At 33.4% G+C, this 25,143-nt stretch overlaps 2 protein-coding genes and 1 long non-coding RNA gene across 4 annotated transcripts in view; 2 read left to right on the plus strand and 1 right to left on the minus strand.

Moving 5' to 3' along the window:
• Positions 1-706: 706 nt before the first annotated feature.
• LOC100882256 (ATP-dependent RNA helicase DDX24) lies at positions 707-3,878 on the plus strand. Its single transcript, XM_012286163.2, has 9 exons — positions 707-1,049; positions 1,167-1,931; positions 2,002-2,147; positions 2,242-2,534; positions 2,604-2,826; positions 2,881-2,992; positions 3,065-3,182; positions 3,270-3,447; positions 3,518-3,878. Exons 1-9 carry the CDS (start codon positions 867-869, stop codon positions 3,813-3,815), a joined length of 2,316 nt encoding a protein of 771 aa, XP_012141553.2. The 5' UTR covers positions 707-866; the 3' UTR covers positions 3,816-3,878.
• Positions 3,865-25,143, minus strand: part of LOC100883062 (uncharacterized) — a 34,618-nt gene continuing 13,339 nt past the window's right edge. The window contains exons 2-5 of one of the 2 annotated variants that reach the window (XM_076540387.1): positions 10,075-10,218; positions 8,269-8,570; positions 7,415-7,671; positions 3,865-4,956 (exon numbers count right to left, since the gene is read on the minus strand). In XM_076540387.1, the coding sequence (XP_076396502.1) occupies positions 4,215-4,956; positions 7,415-7,671; positions 8,269-8,570; positions 10,075-10,218 (1,445 nt within the window). In that variant the 3' untranslated portion in view covers positions 3,865-4,214. The remainder of the gene's footprint in view (positions 4,957-7,414; positions 7,672-8,268; positions 8,571-10,074; positions 10,219-25,143) is intronic. The other variant, XM_076540388.1, reaches the window with a different exon arrangement.
• Positions 7,726-9,154, plus strand: LOC105662575 (uncharacterized). The gene is made up of 4 exons (XR_001096101.2): positions 7,726-7,958; positions 8,046-8,125; positions 8,238-8,572; positions 8,864-9,154. It is a non-coding gene; the product is annotated as an uncharacterized LOC105662575 (long non-coding RNA).

Below are 25,143 nucleotides of genomic sequence, written 5' to 3' on the forward strand. Positions count from 1 at the left end.
GTAAAAGACCACCGAGTAATACAAGTAAATTTGTATTTTGAAAACCACGTAAAACAAGCATTATTCACGTTGAGGTTATTCTTATTATTGTGCGGTGCAAACGACTGGATAAGTGTCACGAAAAACGTAACTCAAAAATACTTTTAACCGAACATACTTATAATAAAGTTAGGAACTTTATGTGGTTACATTTGTAAATATTTCGTTTACAAAATAATCATTGTATCAAGATACAAAATACTCCTCCCTATGATATAATTTTTAACATTTTGAAGGCGCTGCTGTTTTATTCTAGTTTGATAGGGGATTCGGTGGAACTTCGGAAAACCGTCATGCTCCGGTATCAACAAAATTTAGCAAAAATGCTCTTTTTTCTTAATATTAATTAATATGTAATAAATACATGGTATATTAATCAATAAAATCAGTATTAATTGAATTTTTTGAAAATTGAACCTGTAGTGCCATCTCTCCGGCGAACAGGGTGAACTACACACTTTTGAAACTGTAGTTTAATTAATTCTCAGCTTCTACCCCTAGATGACGGCACATAAGACCAAAAACGATACATGTAGCACCATCTAGGGGTAGAATTTGGGAACTAATTAAACTGCAGTTTCAAAAGTGTGTAGTTCATCCCGTTCGCCGGAGAGATGGCACCACTTTCCATTTTCGAAAAACCTACCAATGCAATGTGCATCATACATATATATAATAAAGAGAGAAGGGGAAGTCACTACTAGTTTGGTTATATCTGACTGGTGATCCACGTGTTTTTGTTTTTAGAAAGATTATTGTTATGATTGAAGATAAATGTTGGAATTGTAGTTGCTATTTATTATAAGCAATAAAATTACAGAGAAACTATGTCTAAACGAAAACTTAATAATGTAGGAGAATGGAAGCCTTTAAAGTTAGAAGGCTCTGCATTTTTTGGTGATGTTGATGGTTTAATTGGTATAGAAGAATTAACTGATTATAATTTAGAACAAGAAAATGGGAAAAAAGTTGTAACTTGCAGCAAAGATAGTAACAATGAAAAGTCTAAGGTAGGAATAATATTGCTTTGTACATTGACTGTCACATTGAAAGCTATCGCATGTGATTAGAATTTATAATAATTATTATTAAGGACATAAGTTGTAACCACTTAATATGTGTTATAGGGATCTTTAAAGCGTAAACATTTGAACAAATGGCAAGAAAATGATATAGACATTGCTGAACCAGCAACAAAAAAAGCAATAATCAAAAAAAGTAAAGAAAGTCTTCCTAAGAAGAAGAATGTTAAAAAAGTATTAAAGTCTAATTCCCAAAATAGTACAAATGATAATGCTGATACAAAAGGAAAACTTTCCAATGAATGCAACAGTAATAGTGATAATGAGGATGATGATTATTACATTTATATTCAAAAATGGGGCAGATTGGGTTTATATGCTCCTATAATAAAGGCAATGAAAGATCAACAATTTCATACACCTACTCCTATACAAGCATTAACTTTACCACCAGCGATAATGGGATATAGAGATATATTAGGTGCTGCTGAAACGGGTAGTGGGAAAACATTAGCATTTGGAATTCCAATTATAAATGGCATTTTAGAATTAAAAAATAGACAAGTAGATAAATCAGATATAAAACCTATAAATGGAACAGGTAATAATATTGAAAATAAAGGTTGGATTTGTTCAGATAATGAAATGAAAGATGATGATAGTTCATCTGAAACTGATCATGAAGAAGATATTGATGATGTTAATGAAAATAATATTGGTTGTATACGTGTAATTGATAAGGTAAAAATTAATGAAGATGAACATTATGCTAAAAAACCATTATATGCACTGATATTAACACCGACCCGTGAATTAGCTATACAGATAAAAGATCATCTTACGAAAGCAGCTAAATATACTGACATTAAAGTAAGTTAGTAAAATAATTAATTACTGAAAGTTTAAGATATTTTGATGTCTAAACATTGATATTATTTAGATAGCTGTACTATTGGGTGGACTAGCTGCAGTTAAACAGGAAAGAATATTGAGTAAGGGTCCTGAAATTGTTATTGCCACACCTGGTAGATTATGGGAATTGATACAGCAAGGAAATCCACATCTTAACCAGGTGGATTCTATTAAGTAAGTGATATTAATCTCTTGATTAAATTTTTAATTACTAAAAGTTAATTATATGTAGAATTTTATTTTACTTTTGTATTGTAATCTGAAATAGATATTTAGCCATTGACGAGACAGACAGAATGTTAGAAAAAGGACATTTTCAAGAACTGCAGCAGTTGTTGGAAAAGATAAATATTAATAAGAAAAAACGGGAAGAACGACAAAACTTTGTGTTTTCGGCTACATTAACCATGGTACACGATATTCCAGATTATTTACAAAAAAAGAAAAAGAAACACAATAGTAGTAAAATATTCAAGCTTACACCTGGACAAAAATTACAAAAAATTATACAACTGGTAGGAATGAAGACTCCAAAAGTTGTTGATGTTACAAGAGAATCAGGTAATTATATACTAAAGAAATTACAACAGTATAATTAGCATAATATTATATAAAATAATATTTTTTTAGGTACTGCTAGTAATTTAACAGAATGTAAAATAGCATGTACAATCGATCACAAAGATTATTACCTGTACTATTTTTTGAAGAGGCATGCGGGTAGAACATTGGTATTTTGTAACAGTATTGGTTGTGTAAAACGTTTAGCTACCCTTTTTGGAATACTAGATTGCAAACCTTTACCTCTGCATGCTAGTATGCAACAAAGACAACGACTAAAAAATCTTGAAAGGTAAAAACACCTTAACATATTCAGAATTTTCAAAGTACTGAAAAAAGAATGTAGGTTTCAGGCAGATGAAAATGGAGTATTAATAGCCACTGATGTAGCCGCTAGGGGTTTAGATATTCCAAATGTTGAGCATGTCATACATTATCAAGTTCCCAGAACCAGTGAAGTATGTAGAGATAAACACGTAATGTTTGTCGTAAAAGAAACTAGTTTTATCTGTATTTTTAATTGTTTTTAGAGTTATGTACATAGAAGCGGAAGAACAGCAAGAGCGTTAAAAGAAGGTATAACGGTTCTGATGATGGAACCTTCTGAAAAACAGTACTACACTAAATTATGTAAAACACTTGGACGTAGTAAGTGAATAAATAATATTAATTATTAGTGAATAATACTAACTAAAGATGTACAGTCGAAAGCTAATACAACTATTTTAATTATAGCTGAGGATATACCTACATTTCCTGTAGTAGATAGATTGTTAATGGCAGTTAAAGAAAGGGTAGATATTGCTCGAGAAATCGATAAATTGGAATTAAAATGTCGTAGAGATAATTCCCAAAAGGGTTGGTTACGTAAAGCTGTTGAAGATCTGGATTTAGTGTTGGAAGAGGATGAAGAGTAAGATCTGACATAACAAAAATTATTAATAGTTAAACATATTTTTTGATGGTATAATTATATTTTTCAGGGATGTAGCATTAGAAACAAAAGAAGCAGCAGATTTAAGACATCAGTTAAAAATAAAGAAGCATCAATTGACATCACTCATGTCAAAACCATTATTTCCAAAAGGTTTCTCTGGAAAATATCCTGACATGAATATGGACTTGGATATAAATCAAAGCAATCAGAAAGCTGTTGATATAATGAAGAATGTTATAGAAACAATTCCCGAGAAGAAAAAGGAAAGGAATAAGAAAAGTGCTAGTAAAAAGGTTTTGCATAAACGCAAAGTATTTAAAAAATCAAATAAAAAGAAAACATAACGATATATTTTTAATAAAGAAACATGCATATAAATAAATACTTCATCAATTCTTTTCCACAAATTTATTCATTTATTTCCTGCGTAATAAAATAAAATTTTTCAAAGAATGATTTTCATTTTTCTGTAAATATTACATCAATTTCTTCTTTTTTTAAGTTGAGCCATTTATTCTTAACATCTAGTTGATCTTGTTACAAATTGTTAGTACGTATGGCAGGAATATTTACATGCAATTATTACGAATTTTATCATAATACACATTATCTCATAGTACCTTTTTTATATATAATATACAAATTGAATTGATACAACTGTACGTTGATAAAAATAATCAACGAGTTTCTCGATCATCATCAAACACAGCCGGTTAACTTATGATAATAGAAATGTTCGATGCTTAAAATATCGTGTTATATATAACTTCGTCTTCCGTGCTGATAATCGAATCGATTTGCTCGGTCGGTACCATCGAATTCATATATCTCTCGTTGCTGATCCTACCCGTCATGGGCGAATCACGTCCCTTCACGACGATTTTGATCCTGGCCATCACGTGACTTCCGGGACACTTCTGGACCTGTGCAGCGGCGTTCTCGCAAATCTCCGTGTAAATGTCGTCAGCTTTGGTCTTGGTTAACTTAGGAAGGGATGGCACTGGTGTAAGACTATCTCTAACTCGAGAATAATTCGGCTGCAACTCGACGTTCGTCGGCATTTCTAAAACACTAGTGGACGCCGATCTTTGTACAGGTTGCTTGGACGAGTTCGAATGACTGGGATGAGAGGTAGTTTCTGGCTCTAAACTGGAATAACGTTCTTGGCACCTCATCGCGATTTCCGGTTTCACCGCGAACGTGAACGAAGCCGACTTTTTCGCGGGATTTCTGCTACGACCGCCTTGAGCGAATTTCGATATTCGATCTAACAGTCCGTTTTTGCAGTTCTGCCTAGTTTGACTTTTCTCTCGAACGGTGCTCTTCTTCAACTGTTCCAATCCGTCCTTCAAACTTTGCAGGATTGGTTTCGTGTCCGGCTTCGGCTTGATCTTCTTCAGGTGCATCTCCTTCAGATTTTCGCTGGTTGGGTGCAGTTTTAGAGGTGCCACTCTTGGTTCCGTTGCACGATCTCCGACAGCACGACTGGAGTGGAAGAACAGGTTAAACAACATAGAATACGTATGTATATATATATTTATAAATGTTTGCATCTTCGAATATCGTGATAATACGGGACATGCTACGGTATATTATGCTCTATCAGTGATTTTACGCGTGTAATGTACTTCAATTCGTTAATCTGTCTTTGCTTCGTGTTAATCGAGTGACTGATTTATACGATCGATTTTTCGAATTTTGTTAATGATATGCATTAATGTAAAGTATTTTTATTATCTTATGACTTTGATTCTATCATTTTATCATATAATTATAATGTTAATTTAGTATTTTGTCAATTAAGAATATCGACTATGCTTCATTATCGAATTATATATATATGTATATATATATATGTATATATAATTCGATAATTTGAATATATATGTATACAGGGTGTCCCGCAATTAGTGTAGGACCCGAAAAGGGGTGGTAGGTGGGGCGATTCTGAACAACTTTTTCCTTTGCCAAAATATTGGTTGAGGCTCCATTTTCGAGTTATTAGCAAAAAACACTGACCAATGAGAGCGTGCATAGACCGGGCGCGCGAAAGCGTGAGCGACAGCTTCGAATATGACGGCCGATCGTCGTCGTGAACAAACGTATCGATACCGTCGGTACAACGTCGGTATATTGTCGGTATAACAGGAAGCTATTAGGTGAAAGTTAAATTGAATAATGAATTAAGAAGTTAAGAATAATATTAAGTTCTTCGTAATTCGTGAATGGGAGATAAACCAATTAGTTGTTGTTTACCCAGACCAAGTATCTTGTATTTATTTTAAGCCTTCAAAAAGGAAAAAGAATAAATTTACGAAAATTCATTCTGTCGATTATTCTAATGAAGCAAATGAATAAATTCACGTTTTAAAACGAATGAGTACCTTTCCTACGAAATGGGATAAAATTGGAATAAAATATCTAATGCAGTACCTCATTGAAGTGAAATAAATCAATTGCTGCGTACGTATAATTTTAAAAATATGGAAACAACTTAAATAAAACTTACCCATTGATTCATGAAAAAACTAGCTTCGATAAAAAATATTTATGTCACCGGGTAGATCCACCGATCAGAGCATCAACAGCTGATATCCTGGCAGGGTCAATGAACTCTCAATTTATTTCACTGTCTCTTTCTAATAATTTCTAATAATTGCACAACATAAGCACGACCGGTAAACGGACCGAATGAAAACGCGTGAAGGATTATTCATAGATATGTATGTTTAACGATATATTCTCATTATAAGGCATCCGAATTGAGGAATCGATATTATATTGTATTTTATTAGAAGACATTGTTAGACTGGCCACGGATCGCGGTTTCGTTCTCGATCGCGAGGCATACGTCGCGAACGGTTGCCATGCAACGATGATCTGTTGAACGACTGCAGCGTCGATCGACAGTCATCGTTTATTGTCGAAAGATACGTGTTGAAATAAAATGTATCGTTGTTTTTAATCAAAAATTCTGTTTTCTTGCTTTCAAGATAATATAGTTTAAATTATTTCTGAATATTCGTTTATGTGTTTTCATTCGTCGTATTTATGTGTTGAACTCACAGTGAAAATTAGTGAAAATTAGTGAAAAATGACAGAAAAAAGTGATAATGAAAACTAATAATGAGAGATGACAGTGATAGGTGACAGTGAAGTTTCTTGAGAGTTTTTTCAGAGTTTCTATTATTTATGAGAACAGTAAGGATCGGTGGATCGACCCAGTGACAGAGATGCATTTTCATCGTGATTATTTGCGGTTCAATGGGTGAGTTACATTTAAATTTATTAATTATTCAATTCAAATTTTTATTTGTTGAATAGAAAAGTTATTTAATTTTTTAAAAATGAGAATTTGTTTTTTTTCATCATCACAATATCGAACGAAAATAATTTTCCATATTTTATCCATTATTTCTTTGCCATAACGAATAAACGTGTCGAATAAATTCGATTTACTTTGATTACGTGAGTAGAGACTAATTTTGTTATTTCTTATTCATGAATGAATGATAATTCAACAATAATCCAGATTTTTGTATTCATTATTCAACGTAACTTTCATCTAACAGCTTTCTATTATACCGACGTTATTCCGACGTTATACCGACGTTATACCGACAGTATCAATACATTTGTTCACGACGACGATCGGCCGTCATATTCGAAGCTTTTGCTCACGCTTTCGCGCACCCGGTCTATGCGCGCTCTCATTGGTCAGTGTTTTTTGCTAATAACTCGAAAATGGAGCCTCAACCAATATTTTGGCAAAGGAAGAAGTTGTTCAGAATCGCCCCACCTACCACCCCTTTTCGGGTCCTACACTAATTGCGGGACACCCTGTATATAGTCACGTGACGTGATTGTTCTCGTACCAACTCATCATTTAAGACAGTGTCATTTTCCCGGGCTTTTTGCCAACATTAAAAAGTGAACTGCGTACCTGCAGGCAGACAATAATCGTTGCATCTTCGGCGACGCTAAAAGTCGAGCTTCGGATGGATAACCTAATCGCGCCCGTCTAACTCTAGGAGCACCGTTTCCAGTCACAACAAGTTCAAGCATTTCTGGATTATGAACAGGTCTTTCTGGTACGATACATCCTAAAACAATTGGACCTCGAGTCGAACTTTCCAGTTGCATTAAACCACCATATTCTCTTGGTAAAGGTACAGGCAATGGTCCAGCTATTAAACGAACCTGAAAAGGAAAAGCATCTTCAAATAATTTCAAGTAAGAGTGAGTTACAATAAAAATTACATTTAATATTATTTATTAACAATTATGTATTTTTGATCTATTACAAATCGATGAAATATATGGTGGACATAATATACGCAATTGACTGATTCAAATATCCCGCCGTATATTTGGCGGGATAGAATGGCGAAACACTTGCAACGGTCAAATATATATCGTTCGTTCTTTTACGTATTTTGTACAATTAGCGTGTGCATTTAATATGTTCAATGTTAATAGAATGCTAGGTAATCAAATATTTAGTGGTCCAGATATTTTAAATAATGAAAAATACATGTAATATGTATAATTGTTTACTGAATTCAATTTTGCAGGTTCGGTACTAATTTTACGAAATGTACAGTGCAACACGAAAGCAATGACGTATTATTTATGAGCTGCAATGATCGAATAGGTAAGTTTTAATACATATACGATTAGTTACTACAGATTATTTAATAAAAATTTATATTGTTAATGTAATATTATTTTTTGACGAAAGTAATGAGTGTGTTTCAATTAAATAGGTTAAATAATAGAGCTGCAAAGTGATTTTACCCTAAGCGGTAACGGTCTTTTCGCAAGATGGTGCACCTTGTACAACATCGCATCACTTCCTGTGTCGATGCTTCCGTTTTGGCAAATAGCGTAAAATTCGCCTCTCGCCGACAAGGGAGCAAATACTTCACGACCATATGGATCCAAACACTGTGCATATTGATCCTTTTCGGAAGAGCTACCCGATATTCCGAAGGAAACCGTGTTGCACTTCCTGGTGTCCTGGAAGACCGCTATTAATCGCAGAATTTCCCCAGCTCTGATTGTAGTCTTCGTATAATGAGCTCGCAGATTACCGTTTTCTGTAATTGCATGATAATTTTTTAATTAGAAACTTACTATTATAAACAATATTATCTTAATATTAACTAATTTTATCTCAACGTTATCTTAATATTATTTAAAAATTAATATTAATTAAATTTATTGTTAATTTATCTGTATTTATAATTTTTTTTTAATGTTTATTTATTATACACTTTACTATTTATTACAATATTAAAATTAGAACTAAGTAGATTATAATTTAAATCATTGTTAGGTATGTAATTATAATTTAATTATCTAGTGAAACATCCGATACATATTTTTTCAGATTGGTGAAGTTGTTGAGATAAAGAATATAATATTTCAAGTGAGCTGTTTCTGGATGTAAATATTGCAGATTTGGAAAGGTATCAACAATTGGATGTTATAAAATGACTGAACTCAGGTATTTAAATTAAATAATTATAAAAATTTAGGAAATGTTACAACAATAAGATATTGAAATTACAAATTGCCGTAATGGAGGCTGTAAGTAGAATTACCAAGCGAAAAGTGCATAAGTAGAATAGCACCACATATGTCAGACATTCACCGCAGTAATAAAGAGATCGGCTATTAACCTCTACGAAACATTTTTCCGCGATCTTTAATATTTCCGATTAAAAATTTTAATATCTGTCGTAAAGTATAATTCCGCATAAAACAAGCAGAAACATAAAACATGCTTTTCTTCTAGTATAAACAAGGAAATTAAAGAAGCAAAGTACTAATATTAAAATATTATAAAAATGTCTGATGTATGTTTTTTGATTTATCATCAATGGTTATAAAACGAAATGAAATCATAATATTGTTGTTGTATGTCTATTATGTCATTGCACGATTAATATCCGCTTCTATGCACTCCATTTACTGCATTTAAATCTCTGCTACCGTTTCAAACATGTAATTTTCGCATTCCTTTTTTTTTACGGAGTCAGGTTATGCACGCTGATATTTATATGCATTTAGGTCAAGAACATCGTGCCTGGACATTACGATACTGCGTTCACGTTGGTTATTAGTTTCCTTCTTTTTACTTCTGCTCGCTAGTTTTTGCCTCCACTCTTTTATGTTCTTGCTATTACTTTTTGCTGCAACCTTTTTATTCTTACGTTTCCTTTTTTCGGTAAACAGTTGTAATGTATCGATTGCGCATGTGTAAGAGGATTCATAATAACTGCATCTACATATGTTAATGACGGAGAATTATGCTTTATATATGAATATGTATATATTTTGTTAGAGGCTATAGATTATTTATTGTTAACGAAAATAGCTTTGAATGTTAAACTTGATCATTGATCACTGAGGGTTTTATTTTTTATTTCTTTTCTGTTTTTTTAGTAATTCTATTCATACTATAGATTATTTATTGTTAACGAAAATAGCTTTGAATGTTAAACTTGATCATTGATCACTGAGGGTTTTATTTTTTATTTCTTTTCTGTTTTTTTTAGTAATTCTATTCACACCGACTATTGAATTGTTCTTACTCACCCATTTTCGAGTGAGTCAAAATGTACGCTCGCAAAGGTGCAGCCAAAAGGAATGCAGGTACTCCTGCTCGAACCAGAGAGTCTACTCTTCTGTAAACTCTCGCATTACCCGTTGTATTGTTGCCAGATATCACAGAAAACCATCCTGAAATAAACAAAAAAAATAAATTTGAGTTTTAATTATAAATATAGCATGAGAAAAGTTTGATCAAATTTCGCTTTTGAACGTCGATTGAATTCAAATTGATGGATTACCTATTTTACCCTTAAAACTTTCTTAGATGTTATACAATTGTATCAATTTTAGCTTGTCTAAGTCAATTCAGTTGGATATTTATGAAGATAATGAAAATTGTATATTTCAACTGTTTGGAATTTACACTTTACTTATATTTTTAATGTTTTTATATACTAATATTATTATGAAATTTACTTTTATTAAATGAAATTTATATTTTAATAATACAAATGATAAAGATTTAATTGCAGGTACAGTACAATTGACCAAATTATTAGTCAAGTTAAGAAATTTAATTAAATCAACTAGTTGAATTGAAATTAATTAATTGGTATAATTAAATGGAATTAAAGGAACTACAATTAACTGATACAATTAAATCGGTATAAATGGAATTGGAATTGACTAATTGGTACACTTAAATTGGAAATAATTAATTAGTACAATTAAATATAATTGGAGTAATTGGGTTCAATTAATTCGTACAATTAAATAAACTCTTGGGGTTGAAATTAATTAATTGGTATAATCAAATGGAATTAAAGGAACTACAATTAACTGATACAATTAAATTGGTATAAATGGAATTGGAATTAACTAACTGGTACACTTAAATTGGAAATAATTAATTAGTACAATTAAATATAATTGAAGTAATTGGATTCAATTAATTGGTACAATTAAATAAACTCTTGGGGTTGAAATTAATTAATTGGTATAATTAAATGGAATTAAAGGAACTACAATTAACTGATACAATTAAATTGGTATAAATGGAATTGGAATTAACTAACTGGTACACTTAAATTGGAAATAATTAATTAGTACAATTAAATATAATTGAAGTAATTGGATTCAATTAATTGGTACAATTAAATAAACTCTTGGGGTTGAAATTAATTAATTGGTATAATTAAATGGAATTAAAGGAACTACAATTAACTGATACAATTAAATTGGTATAAATGGAATTGGAATTAACTAACTGGTACACTTAAATTGGAAATAATTAATTAGTACAATTAAATATAATTGAAGTAATTGGATTCAATTAATTAGTGCAATTAAATAAACTCTTGGGGTTGAAATTAATTAATTGGTATAATGAAATGGAATTAAAGGAACTACAATTAACTGATACAATTAAATTGGTATAAATGGAATTGGAATTAATTAGTACAATTAAATATAATTAAAGTAATTGGATTTAATTAATTTGTATAATTAAATGCTGGACATGGAACTGAACTTAATTAATTGATACAATTAAATAGAATTAATCATTCGGTACAATTAAACGAAATTAATTAAATAAAAAATAATTTAGTATAACAGAATAAATTCACAAAAATTAAATTGTACATTATATATCAAAACCAAAGAAAATTACTTGGAATTTCATTACAGAATTTTATCCTATTGCCATCTTTAAATTATTACTCAAATCCATCTCTTAAATATCCAATTCATAATTGACCGAAGGAAAGCAAACAAAAAATGAAAACTACCAAGAAATGTTGCAAGAGTATGATAATATTTAATAGAGAGGTTCTCGTAGAAGCAATAGGCGTGTAGCAATAATACTTTCTACAATTGAATGCAAATTTTCCCGCTCAATTGCTTCGGAAATAATGATATTCAGACGCAGGACAGCCATTCATTGGGTTGTTTGTAATGTGCTAATGTAATTTATCGACAAAGAAAGTGGCATTTACGTTTTATTATTGTCAGATTTTTCACTCAAACCCTTATAAATCAATGTCTGATTCAAACACGCTAATAAATTTCAAGCTTATGTAAATATTTCATTTAGACTCGAGCCACGTTATTAACATTCTTAAACTTTATTACCTGCTCTTCATTTTCGTTCAAAAATTTCATTAATATTGTATGTTCATATGTAAATTTAATTTTGACTGTTGCAATAATTTTATAAAATTTTTTAAAATAATAAATTAAACCGGGCATATTAAAGTTATTTATATTACATGTAATATTATCATATACTATTTATGTTATTTATATAATTTATTATTGTTCATTTATTCATAGCACTTAGGTTTGAAAAGTATTGGTATTTTTCGTTCAGCTAATTTCTAATAGCGATATGTAAGTTTGATTCTAACTGTGAAACTTCTTAATTTTCAGCTAATTTTCAGTATTAAAATTAAAGTTTAATTCTAACCTCTCAGCTCTTTAATTAATTGATTGATTGATTGATTATTGTTGTCGACGTCGACTAATTAGTTCCTTAATGGTCAGCTAATTTTCAGTATTAAAATTAAAGTTTAATTCTAACCTCTCAGCTCTTTAATTAATTGATTGATTGATTGATTATTGTTGTCGACGTCGACTAATTAGTTCCTTAATGGTCAGCTAATTTTCAGTATTAAAATTAAAGTACAATTCTAACCTCTCAGCTCCTTGATGTTCAGCTAATTTTCAGTACTAAAATTAATATTTAATTCTAGCCTCTTAGCTCTGTAATGTTCAGCTAATTTTCAGTACTAAAATTAATGTTTAATTCTAATCTGTTAGCTCTGTAATGTTCAGCTAATTTTCAGTACTAAAATTGATGTTTAATTCTAACCTCTAAGTTCTGTAATGTTCAGCTAATTTTCAGTACTAAAATTGATGTTTAATTCTAACCTCTAAGCTCTGTAATGTTCACCTAATTTTCAGTACTAAAATTGATATTTAATTCTAACCCCTTAGCTTTGTAATGTTCAGCTAATTTTCAGTACTAAAATTAATGTTTAATTCTAATCTCTCAGCTCCACAATGTTCAGCTAATTTTCAGTACTAAAATTGATATTTAATTCTAACCCCTTAGCTCTGTAATGTTCAGCTAATTTTCAGTACTAAAATTAATGTTTAATTCTAATCTCTCAGCTCCACAATGTTCAGCTAATTTTCAGTACTAAAATTGATATTTAATTCTAATCTCTTAGCTCTGTAATGTTCAGCTAATTTTCAGTACTAAAATTGATGTTTAATTCTAACCTCTAAGCTCTGTAATGATCAGCTAATTTTCAGTACTAAAATTAATATTTAATTCTAATCTCTCAGCTCCACAATGTTCAGCTAATTTTCAGTACTAAAATTGATGTTTAATTCTAATCTCTCAGCTCCACAATGTTCAGCTAATTTTCAGTACTAAAATTGATGTTTAATTTTAACCTCTAAGCTCTGTAATGATCAGCTAATTTTCAGTACTAAAATTAATATTTAATTCTAATCTCTCAGCTCCATAATGTTCAGCTAATTTTCAGTACTAAAATTAATGTTTAATTCTAATCTCTTAGCTCTGTAATGTTCAGCTAATTTTCAGTACTAAAATTGATGTTTAATTCTAACCTCTAAGCTCTGTAATGATCAGCTAATTTTCAGTACTAAAATTGATATTTAATTCTAATCCCTTAGCTCTGTAATGTTCAGCTAATTTTCAGTACTAAGATTGATGTTTAATTTTAATCTCTCAGCTCCATAATGTTCAGCTAATTTTATGTACTAAAATTGAAGTTTAATTCTAACCTAAAAGCTCCTTGATGTTTTGCCAATTTTCAGCACTAACATTAAAATTTAATTCTAACCTCTCAGCTCTTTGATGTTCAGCTAATTTTCAACACTAAAATTGAAAAGTGGCTGGACGTTAAAGAGCTTTGAGGTTAGAATCGAAGTTAAATTTTAGTGCTGAAAATTGGCAGGACATTAAGGAGCATTGACGTTAGAATCGAAGTTAAATTTTAGTGCTGAAAATTGGATGAACATTAAGGAGCTTTGAGGTTAGAATTAAACTTGAATTTCAGTTGAAATTTGGCTGGATATTATGGAGCTTTGAGGTTGGAATTGAAGTCAAATTTTAGAAAATTAGCTGTACGTTAAGGAGCTTTGAGGTTAAATTGAAGTTAAATTTTAGTGTAGAAAATTGGCTGGACATTAAAGAGCTTTGAGGTTAGAATCGAAGTTAAATTTTAGTGCTGAAGATTTAATGAACATTAAGAAACTTTGAGGTTAGAATTAAACTGGAGTTTTAGTATTGAAAATTGGCTGGACATTAAGGAGCTTTGAGGTTAGAATTGAAGTTAAATTTCAGTGTTGTAAATTAGCTGGACATTAAGGAGCTTTGAGGTTAGAATTAAACTTAAGTTATAGTACTGAAAATTGGCAGGACATTATGGAGCATTGAGGTTAGAATCGAAGTTAAATTTTAGTGCTGAAGATTGGATGAACATTAAGGAACTTTGAGGTTAGAATTAAACTGGAGTTTTAGTATTGAAAATTGGCTGGACATTAAGGAGCTTTGAGGTTAGAATTGAAGTTAAATTTCAGTGTTGTAAATTAGCTGGACATTAAGGAGCTTTGAAGTTAGAATTAAACTTAAGTTATAGTATTGAAAATTGGCTGGACATTAAGGAGCTTTGAGGTTAGAATTGAAGTTAAATTTCAGTGTTGTAAATTAGCTGGACATTAAGGAGCTTTGAGGTTAGAATTAAACTTAAGTTATAGTACTGAAAATTGGCAGGACATTATGGAGCATTGAGGTTAGAATCGAAGTTAAATTTTAGTGCTGAAAATTGGATGAACATTAAGGAGCTTTGAGGTAAGAATTAAACTTGAATTTCAGTTGAAATTTGGCTGGATATTAAGGAGCTTTGAGGTTGGAATTGAAGTGAAATTTTAGAAAATTAGCTGTACGTTAAGGAGCTTTGAGGTTAAATTGAAGTTAAATTTTATTACTGAAATTTGGCTGGTCATTAAGGAGCTTTGAGCTTAGAATTGAAGTTAAATTTTAGTACTGAAATTTGGCTGGACATTAAGGAGCTTTAAGGTGAGAATTGAAGTTAAATTTTAGTACTGAAATTTGGCTGGACACTAAGGAGCTTTGAGGTTAGAATTGAAGTTAAATTTTAGTGTTGGAAAGTAGCTGAACATTAAGGAGCATTGAGGTTTGAAATAAAGTTAAATTTTAGTGTTGAAAATTTGCTGAACATTAAGCAGTTTTGAGGTTAGAATTAAACTTGAATTTTAGTACTGAAATTTGGCTGGACACTAAAGAGCTTTGAGGTTAGAATTGAAGTTAAATTTTAGTGTTGGAAAGTAGCTGGACATTAAGGAACTTTGAGGATAGAATTAAACTTGATTAAACGTGACAATTTTTCTTTCTATGAATACTAGAATTCTTTTGCAACAAGAAAATCCTAAATATTAAAATTTTCAGTGTGATGTATGTATCATGTTAAGCTCGATAATGAATAATGGATAAGCCCGTAGCAGTATAATGTCAGTAATAAAATGGTGGGCTAAATTGGCCCCAACAAAACAGAATCTGATCGTGCTGCATGTTTCACATTAAATTATCAAGTCAAAGTAGCTGTAAATTAGCGAGCAGAATATCGCGAAATAAAAACAAAAGAAACTGTTTGCCGCACTAAAAATAAATCACATTATACCAGAATACTTTTATCTCGGTTTATTATAATCATACAAACGGAACTTTCTTTATAAACATAAACGCGATACAAAGTAAATTTTTACATTTATATTTCTCGAATCGTAATGTCGAAGTGAACGATGTCTAAGAGAAAAGCGTAAAATCCAGAAAATTAGCATATTTACACGCGTGATAAAATCATCGTCCACGATTTACGGCGATTATGCTAATGAGTAGTCGCGATCGTGTACAGTGATGCGGCGTAAATTGCGAGCGTGCAATTTTAAATATAGTTGAAAATGTTATCGGAGTAAATATTTGATCAAACACTTACGTAGATAGAAGATAAACGGAAGTGTAATAAAATCAAAACGAAATTGATGGGGTACGGTATTTAAAAATTGTTGACACGTACTGCAAGCATAGTTGGATAAAACATGTAAGTACCTGAACATCTTTATATTTTTATAATTACGAAAATTGAACGATTAAAAATTTTGTGTACTTAGAAAGTCGAGGACTTCTAAATTTGAGAGTTTTTAAGATTTATGACGTCTCAGTTTCTGGATTTTCCAGCCTCGCACTATATCGCCGATAATGCGCTCGTCCATTTTAAACGTTCCTATTCTCCCTAACTAACCCATACAACAGATCACTCCAATACGTCCCAGTCGAACCAAACCTCGCCAAAAAATCGTTCGCGTTTACAGCAGCAGTTCCCTGTACATATTCGCTCAGTTGATCCAGTGCCATAAATCAAGCGTCGCATTTTCAGCTATCGTTCTGGGCGAACAGATTTACGTTCAGGTTGGGTGCGCATAAAAATGGCTGGCCGTATTAGCAGTCGTTCCATGCGAGTACTCAATTACCCGGTGCTCCATACAAAGTCGTGCGTGGACAGTATAAGTTACGGGACACTAAACAAAATACGTTGCAGCTTACTGTTTCGTGACGTTAACGGGCTTTGTTTCGCCGTATATTACGTGCAAGTAATTCGCGCGTTATATCGGTCGGTCGAAAAGGAGGATGGTGGGCATTGAATTATGCCTACACCCTCCTGCGGTTGTATGGGAGAGCGCGTGTACCCAAGGATCACTGCTACGGTGTGTGATGGGTAACGAGAAACGTGAGAAGAAATATAACGAGACGCTTTTAAATTATAGTTAACCGCGACGGTGAATGCGGTGTGTGGCCCCGTATCGTTCGCTAAACCGATACGCGTTATGCACATAAAATTATCTCGCGTTGTTATTACAGCCACGAGTTACATCGCCGATTTGAGTAATTATGATACAGTATTTAAGGGTGCCTTGCTAGAAGGCCGTTTGATATCTGCCGGCATTCCGCCGCCGCGTGCAATTAGCGAATGCCGCGCGATTCCCAATGGAACCTATTCTTTCAGATAGAATTGCGTTCCTTGCTTCGGAATGTGACAGCTTGCGTTTTCTTTCGATTTGTACTAGTAAACAATTCGCTTATTACTTTTCTTTTATTACTTTCAACAGAGGCGATTTTATTATTAATTCGATGTTAAATATTCATCAATATTCGTTAAATTTCATCTAATTTAATATATTTCATCAAAATTAGAAGATAGTCGCGCTTTATGTATTTATTCTGTGCTCGCACGATTTTGATAAACGAGGAGCAATTAATTCGACTTGATTTTTTGGCGCGAAAATGCGGTGCGCATCTTAACGCGCAATTTGAACGACTTCGTCAATGAGAAATCATTTTTAATATTAAAATGAATCAAACTACTAAAATATCTATCTACTTTTGTTCATAAGTATTTTAAAAACTATAAATAAGCGAGGGGTAAGTAATTCTTGTGATTTCATTTACATTTGGCGAGAAGTGCGCATCTTGGCGCGCAATTTGAACGACTTTGTCAACGAGAAATCATTTTTATTATTAAAATGAATGAAATGATTAAAACATCTATCTGTTTTTGTTCATAAGTATTTTAAAAACTAAATAAGCGAGGGGTAAGTAATTCTTGTGATTTCATTTACATTTGGCGAGAAGTGCGTATCTTGGCGCGCAATTTGAACGACTTTGTCAACGAGAAATCATTTTTATTATTAAAATGAATGAAATGATTAAAATATCTATCTGTTTTTGCGCATATGTACTTTGAAAACTGTAAATAAACGAGGGGTAAGTAATTCTCGTGACATGATTTACATTTGGCGCGAAGTGCGCATCTTGGCGCGCAATTTGAACGACTTTGCTTACAAGCAATCGTTTTTACTACTTAAACGAATCAAACTATTAAAATATCTGTTTATTTTTGTTCATATAAAACCTGTCAACTATAAATGGATGCATAGCACAGCTCTGAACAACAATATCCACAAACATTTCTAAAAATTCCTTAATTAGAACTGTACAGATAATTAAAATAATATCAAGCGTCGTATTTCAACAACGTCAAACTATTTGAAAAATATAAAGGCACATAACGTCCATTAAACAACAGTTATTAACGAGGTACTTATTTTTATCTGAAGCTTGGTATCAGCTAATTCCATTTTACGGTATGCGAATAAATGTAACGATGCCTGATTTACAAGTCATGCCTAGTGATTCGTTGAAAGATGGTTAGTCATTGAACGGCAACAAACACGCGTATAACATGCATCCGTATGAAATAATGTCAACGGAGGTGCGATAACGGTACACAAGAATAAACGGACTACGTAACGAACGCATTTTATTTCGTTCTCCAAGAAACGAAGCAGATTTTATTCGCGCGATTCTTAATCGCGTGTAGAACCGTTCGTCGTTCGAACACAAACTGCTCTTGATTTGGCTGCATTGGCGTAACTGGGGAATTTTGTTGTGTGCACTAGTTCTCCTGGTTTTATTAATTTTGTGGTTGAATAGTGGGGAGAAATTTGGGGATTTGGGGAATTTAGGGATTTAGGGATTTGGGGATTTAGGAATAAGGGAATTTGGAGGAATTCGGGGATTTGAGGAAATTTAGGGATTTGGGGAGTTTGGAAACTGTGGATTTGCGACTTAGGGAATTTGGGGAAATTTGAGATTTAGAAATTTGGGGAAATTTTAGATTTTTGGAGATTTGGGAATTTGAGGAATTGAGAATTTGGGGATTCGGGGAATTAGGGATTCGGGACCTAGGGAATTTGGGATTTGGAGAATTGGAGCTTTGGGACTTAGGGAATTTGGAGATTTGGGGAATTAGAGATTCAGGACCTAGGGAATTTGGGATTTGGAGAATTGGAGCTTTGGGACTTAGGGAATTTGGGAAATTGGGAAATTGGGAATTTGGGAATTTGGGAATTTGGAAATTTGGGGATTTGGAGATTTGGGGAATTGGGGATTTGGGGAATTAGAGAATTAGGGATTTTGGACCTAGGGAATTTGAGATTTAGTGAATTGGAGCTTTGGGAATTTGGAAATTTGGAAGAATTGAAAAATTGAAAAATGGAAGAATTGAAAAATTGAAAAATTGAAAAATTGAAAAATTGAAAAATTGAAAAATTGAAAAATTGAAAAATTGAAAAATTGAAAAATTGAAAAATTGAAAAATTGAAAATTTCTAAAGCCATACAGAGTATCTTATATCTTGAATTCCCTAACTCCTCTAAAATACCTCAGGTGAGACTAGACTCCGTTCCTCCGTTACGCCAATGCCCGTTTGATTCGTCTATCTAGGAATCGACCGCAATGACCCAACGAAGAAACGAAATATCGTCGTCCTTCCTGGTATTACTGCACTTTGCAATATTACTTGTGTTTTGCCTCGTTTTCTCGTGGCGAGATCGTAGTTGCCGTTATGTCATTCGTAACGGACTCCCCCTGCTACGTTTTCGCGACGATAACATTCCCAATGGTGGGCGTTCTATATCTTACGCACGATTTACTAGCAAACGGCAATTTTACGCTCGATGGCGTTTCCTATTTTTCCAATAGTTTTGCAGAATCGTAAGTAACGCGTAATACGCCGTTCCGTGATCCCTGCTAATTTACGAACTTCTCAGGAAGTAATAGGATGGTGCACCAGGAATTACGGTAACCATGACTGTTATCGTTGTATAAAACAGAATTACGACTCTCTAAATTCTATGTACAGTTTCGTGTCGTTCGTTATGACTTTACTTGACACACATTTTTTTTGTGCTGCGTGTTTGACATGATAGCGGATGTTCCCTGTAATTATACATCAATAAAATATGTTATACCGTTTTATACGCGTGTGAATTATTCACGCGCTCGTTAACTGTTTCAATATAGTGTACGATACGATATGGTTTATTAAAGTGGACGTTTCGTGGAGGAAATTAACGAACTTCCTCTTGCGTCACTTGATAATTTTTATATCTTGCTAACTGATCAATGAGACTCATTAAGAGATCAATAACTTCATTTTGCTTAAAATTAAATTTTTTCTTACCTCAGTAGATTAGATTTTCAGTAAGAGACTGATAAATGTAATTTCACATGTGTATTGTTTAGACAAATTCAATTTTTACTTACATCACTGAAAAATATAGATACATGTCTTATTAAGTGACTGTGATGATATGTCTTCAGTAGGAGACTGATAAAGGTAACCTCACATATGCATTGTTTAAACAAATTCAGTTTTGTTCTATATTAGTGGAAAATTTATAGGTACATGTCTTGTTAACTGATTGTGATGATATGTCTTCAGTAGGAGACTGATACATATAACTTCACATATGCATTGTTTAAACAAATTCAGTTTTGTTCTATATTAGTGGAAAGTTTATAGATACATGTCTTAAGTGATTGTGATGATATGTCTTCAGTAAAAGACTGATAAATGTAACCTTATATGTATATGCATTGTTTAAACAAATTCAGATTTGTTCTATATCAGTGGAAAATTTATAGATATATGTCTTGTTAACTGATTGTGATGATATGTCTTTAGTAGGAGACTGATACATGTAACCTCACATATGCATTGTTTAAACAAATTCACATTTGTTCTATATTAGTGGAAAATTTATAGATACATGTCTTAAGTGACTGTGATGATATGTCTTCAGTGAGAGCCCAATAAATCTGATTCGTAGCAATGCAATATGAACCCACTCATGTTAACTGAGCGCGCAGTTCTCCGTAAGTGATCGATAAATATAACGTCGCCACTAAATGACGAAAGTTGACATAAAGCAAACAGCTTTAACATGATGAATATAAAACAAGTTCTAAATCTAAAATTATATCTCCATTGTTTCAGAAGTACTAAAATAACCTGAAATATAACTCTAAATTAGCAAGTAGAATTCTATACAATAGGGAACGTAAATCGTGTCGAAGTAAAAGTGCGACTAGGGCAAATTCTTGAGCAATCGCGTTCAATGGAGCAACATCTCATTCATCGGCATTGTAATCGCGAACGTTTCAATCGCATCGATTCGAGCAACATTCCCTCGCTCCGGGATGAAAAACGAATGGCCTTCGAGCGTGTCCCTAACAGGGGGCTAGTTTCGAGCGCCGTTCGACATGTTGGCAATAAAAAGACGCGCTAGACATTCGAAATAAATCGGGGGATTCGCGTTCCAGCGTGTTCGCGGTTGGTGGTCTTCCCAAGAAGGACAAAGGATGTAGCCATTTAGCAGGAAGGAAATCCACACGGCGGCATGTTTCGGTTCGCCGGCAAAAAGCGTTCCAAAGTTCGAGACGATAGGAGACGCGCGCCCCGCGGAGCGGCGATATAAGCGGAGGCCGTGCAACCGGGACACACGGTAGTCGAGAGTGGTCTGATCGAAGGTCGGCTGGTTCTTTTGGTCGTCGCTAATTGATTTAAGAATGCCGCCCCGATGCGAATGCACGCATGCTGCGCCTCGAATCCGGCCTTTAAGGACCGTGCGTGCGTGCCCGCGTGAGAGCTGATCGTTTGCCCCGGAATGCCATGATTCTTCCAGACGGCCCTAGAAGCGGGGAGACCTAAATCTTCTCCTTCGCCAGCATTTCTGATACGGATACATGGAGAATGCATTTGGACAGCCGAGCCTCTTTCTGTTAGATATTGAGTCGTTTGCAAAGTCCCTAGAGGAATTTCATGATAAAGCCGAGATAGAATTCTTGGAAGATTATATGCGCTGTTACTTGCGCTTGTGTGTGAGTTATTTAGTAATGTACGATTACAAGTTTTTCCAGTTTCAGATTAAATAGCTCGATACCTAGATATTTATACTATGGCACTATATTTCTGGATTGATATATTGCTAGGTTTCTACATAATCCACGTTTCTGTAGACTAGTCCCAGGTATCTGGATGATAATCCAGATTGCTATATTTTGGATACTTGTACCCTACATTCCTATGTACCTCTAGGTTTCTACATTTTCATATTTCTATATTTATGGACTTCTATAGTCTCAGGTATCTGGATTATAGTCCAGAGGACTAGGTTCTTATATTTTTGGTCACTTGTACTTCAGATTCCTATGCACTTATAGTGCATACATAGCTAGATGTACCCTTAGGTTTCTATACTCCCACATATGTATATGCATAGACTCCTATAGTCCCAGATATCTGAACGATAGTCCAGATTACTATATTCTTATATTTTTATGCACTTGTACCCCAGATTCCTATGTACCTATAGTCCATACATAGCTAGATGTACCCCTAGGTTACTACACTCTCACATATGTATATGCATAAACTCCTACAGTGTCAGATATTTGTATCACTATATTCCTATATTTTTAGACACTTGTACCCTAGATTTCTATATACCTATATGTATTCTAGTATATCGTCAGATGTACTCCTAGGTTACTTCATTCCCACATATGTATATGCATAGGCTCCTATATGCATCCTATACATGTATGGATATGTCCATAGTCCCAAATATCAACATCATTAGATTCCTATATTTCTATATACCAAACCTAACCTATCTTCCTCTATTTCTACCCTACTTAAGCCAGCTATCCTACCTAACAGCAGTAACACTACCAATCCATACATTTCACCATATGTGATTCCCTTCACTACACCCATAAGAATTCCCACAATCAGCAAGTATACATAAGTGCATTTCCCTATCGCAAAGAAAGAAAAAAGATCGCAACCGAAAGAGATTGTATCCGCTGGAAAAGTCCATTGAAAAGCCTGTTTGAACGTCGGGAAAAAATAGAGAGTCACGTGAACCCGGTAGCAAGTAATTCCTTTCCATGAGTCGACTTCCTCGACGACTAATTAGGGTTAGCCATCACGAAATTGCCCCATTACCGATGTAATTACATGGTTTTTCGATTAATTATTCAGAAGATGGTGCACTGTATGAGAAACGACTGCGTCAAAGTCATTGTCAGCCAGGCACACGATAATAGTTCGCTTTTTGTTCGGTTATTTTCCGCATTCGTTAATTGGAGAGATCACTTCCGGAACGTTTGAACACATGTTTTATGAACTTGTATTAGTTATGAACGTATGAACGTATTAGTTTACGTCGATGAGCAACGTGAATTAAGTTTAGATTCAAATATTCAATGACTGAATTTTATTTTTGTGTGAGTGATATTTTTTTACATACTCTTAATATAGCACTTGAATTTTGATGTTTAGATAACCTAAAATTTTGTTCACAAGCTTAATGAATTTTTCTGAAGTCATTTCTCTGCCATTAGTTTCTTGTGTCTCTTATACACCACATGAACACCTCTCTAGCTTTAATTAAAAATTACTTATTTCATACTTGAATTTCAAGTACAAAATAAATTAACATGGAAGCAAGTTGAAGATTTACATCACATATGAACAAAAATGTCTGCAATACAATATGGATACAATATATCTGAACAATATGTCTGCAAATAACACGTGATTACTCCTGTACAAAATAGCGTACAGATCTCACATATCCCAGTAACTTTCTCAAAATAAAAAATGCAAGTGAAGGTCCAAACTCAGTCGAAATCTCCTACTCGAATTTTTATGCTCAACAGCGCGTTGCTAAACTGGAACACGTTCCGAAGGTATTCACAGCACGAGCCTAGGTCTAGCTTTCAGGACATCTGTCGATGAATAAAGCGGTAATCTCTTTTCACTCAGAAACTGTCAGTCGCATAGAGGTCGCATCTGGTAGCAAACCTAAATCCGATCCTCTTGAAAAGACAAGGCTAGCAACTTCACATTTTCTTGCATCTTCCCCAAAGTAATCTTTACATCTCAATTTCATATCAAGTCTTTTGGTAAATTGTCTCATAAAACGTTATACAAATATTTTTGTTCCTGATCAAAAAATCGTCTCATAAACTAAATTCATGGACTAAATTGTCTCACAAAATGTTATACAAATATTTTTGTTCCTGATCAAATTTTGATGGGTGAAGATTAAAGTCAATATACGAAAATTTTGAAAAAGACATTTTGAAAAAGTCTCTTGTTACAAGGAACACATTTTGTTAAAGTATATTTCTTGAAATCAGAATTGATTTTCATCAAGATGAAAAATAAAAGTGTGTACTAATTTATGTATCATTGTTTACTTATTCATCTTTTAACTTCATTGTTAATTTCAAATTAAGTACACATTATATGCCAGTAAGTTTAGTATTAAAAATATGTTGATGTCTTTGAGGAGTAACGCAGGAGAGACAAGGATGATAGAGTTTCCATATATCGCCGATAGAGGCCCCCAAAGTCGCATTGGTCCCTCCTATTAGATCCTAAGGTTGTTAGCCCTGGAAGTACCAGATGTTCGCGTGATCCAGGTGCGCCTACAAGGCCCATGTCACATTGTAACGCTCTTCAGGAATTAATTCTGATTCAGATTTTTCTGTGGCCCGTGAAAGGAGGCCTCCCCTTTCAATGAAATGGACAATGGCCCGTGCAACTCCAGATGTTATCTTCTCGTAGGGATGTGGGTCTTTTAAATGTCCTCGGCCTCCTCTAGCGGCGGAATGCTTTCACGGTGATCCAGCCTTGGTTCCCGGTGTTGCTGCAATTTCTGGCATTCGGCTTCTAGATACGCGTTTATCGCGAAAAGTGTGCTGGAAATTATTCGAGTGATGCTACCATCGGACGCGGGGGGAGATGGGTAATTTCAGAAATGTGGAAAAAAGGTGGGTATGGGACTTGGTGATTTGAGGTTAGGTTAGGTTTGTTTTGGGATTTGATTGGACGGAAATTTGGGAAGTTAGTTTGATGATTGGGGGAATTTGGAAATTGGAGGAATTGGGGAATTTGGGGAAATTTGGGGAAATTTGGGAAAATTTTGGGAGTTTGGAGATTTGGGAATTTGAGAAATTGGGGAATTGGGGATTCAGGACTTAGGGAATTTGGGATTTGGAGAATTACAGCTTTGGGGCTTAGGGAATTTGAGAATTTGGAGAATTGGGGATTTGGGGAATTAGGGATTTGGCACCTAAGGAATTTG

Source organism: Megachile rotundata, chromosome 15 (genome assembly GCF_050947335.1).
Source record: "Megachile rotundata isolate GNS110a chromosome 15, iyMegRotu1, whole genome shotgun sequence".
NCBI lineage: Eukaryota > Metazoa > Arthropoda > Insecta > Hymenoptera > Megachilidae > Megachile > Megachile rotundata.

Bases quoted from the DNA above. Each gene is read 5' to 3' on its own strand.
- LOC100882256 (XM_012286163.2), top strand. From the start codon at position 867: ATGTCTAAACGAAAACTTAATAATGTAGGAGAATGGAAGCCTTTAAAG. The intron at 1,932-2,001 runs GTAAGTTAGTAA...GATATTATTTAG, and splicing joins CTAAATATACTGACATTAAA to ATAGCTGTACTATTGGGTGG. The intron at 2,535-2,603 runs GTAATTATATAC...ATATTTTTTTAG, and splicing joins TGATGTTACAAGAGAATCAG to GTACTGCTAGTAATTTAACA.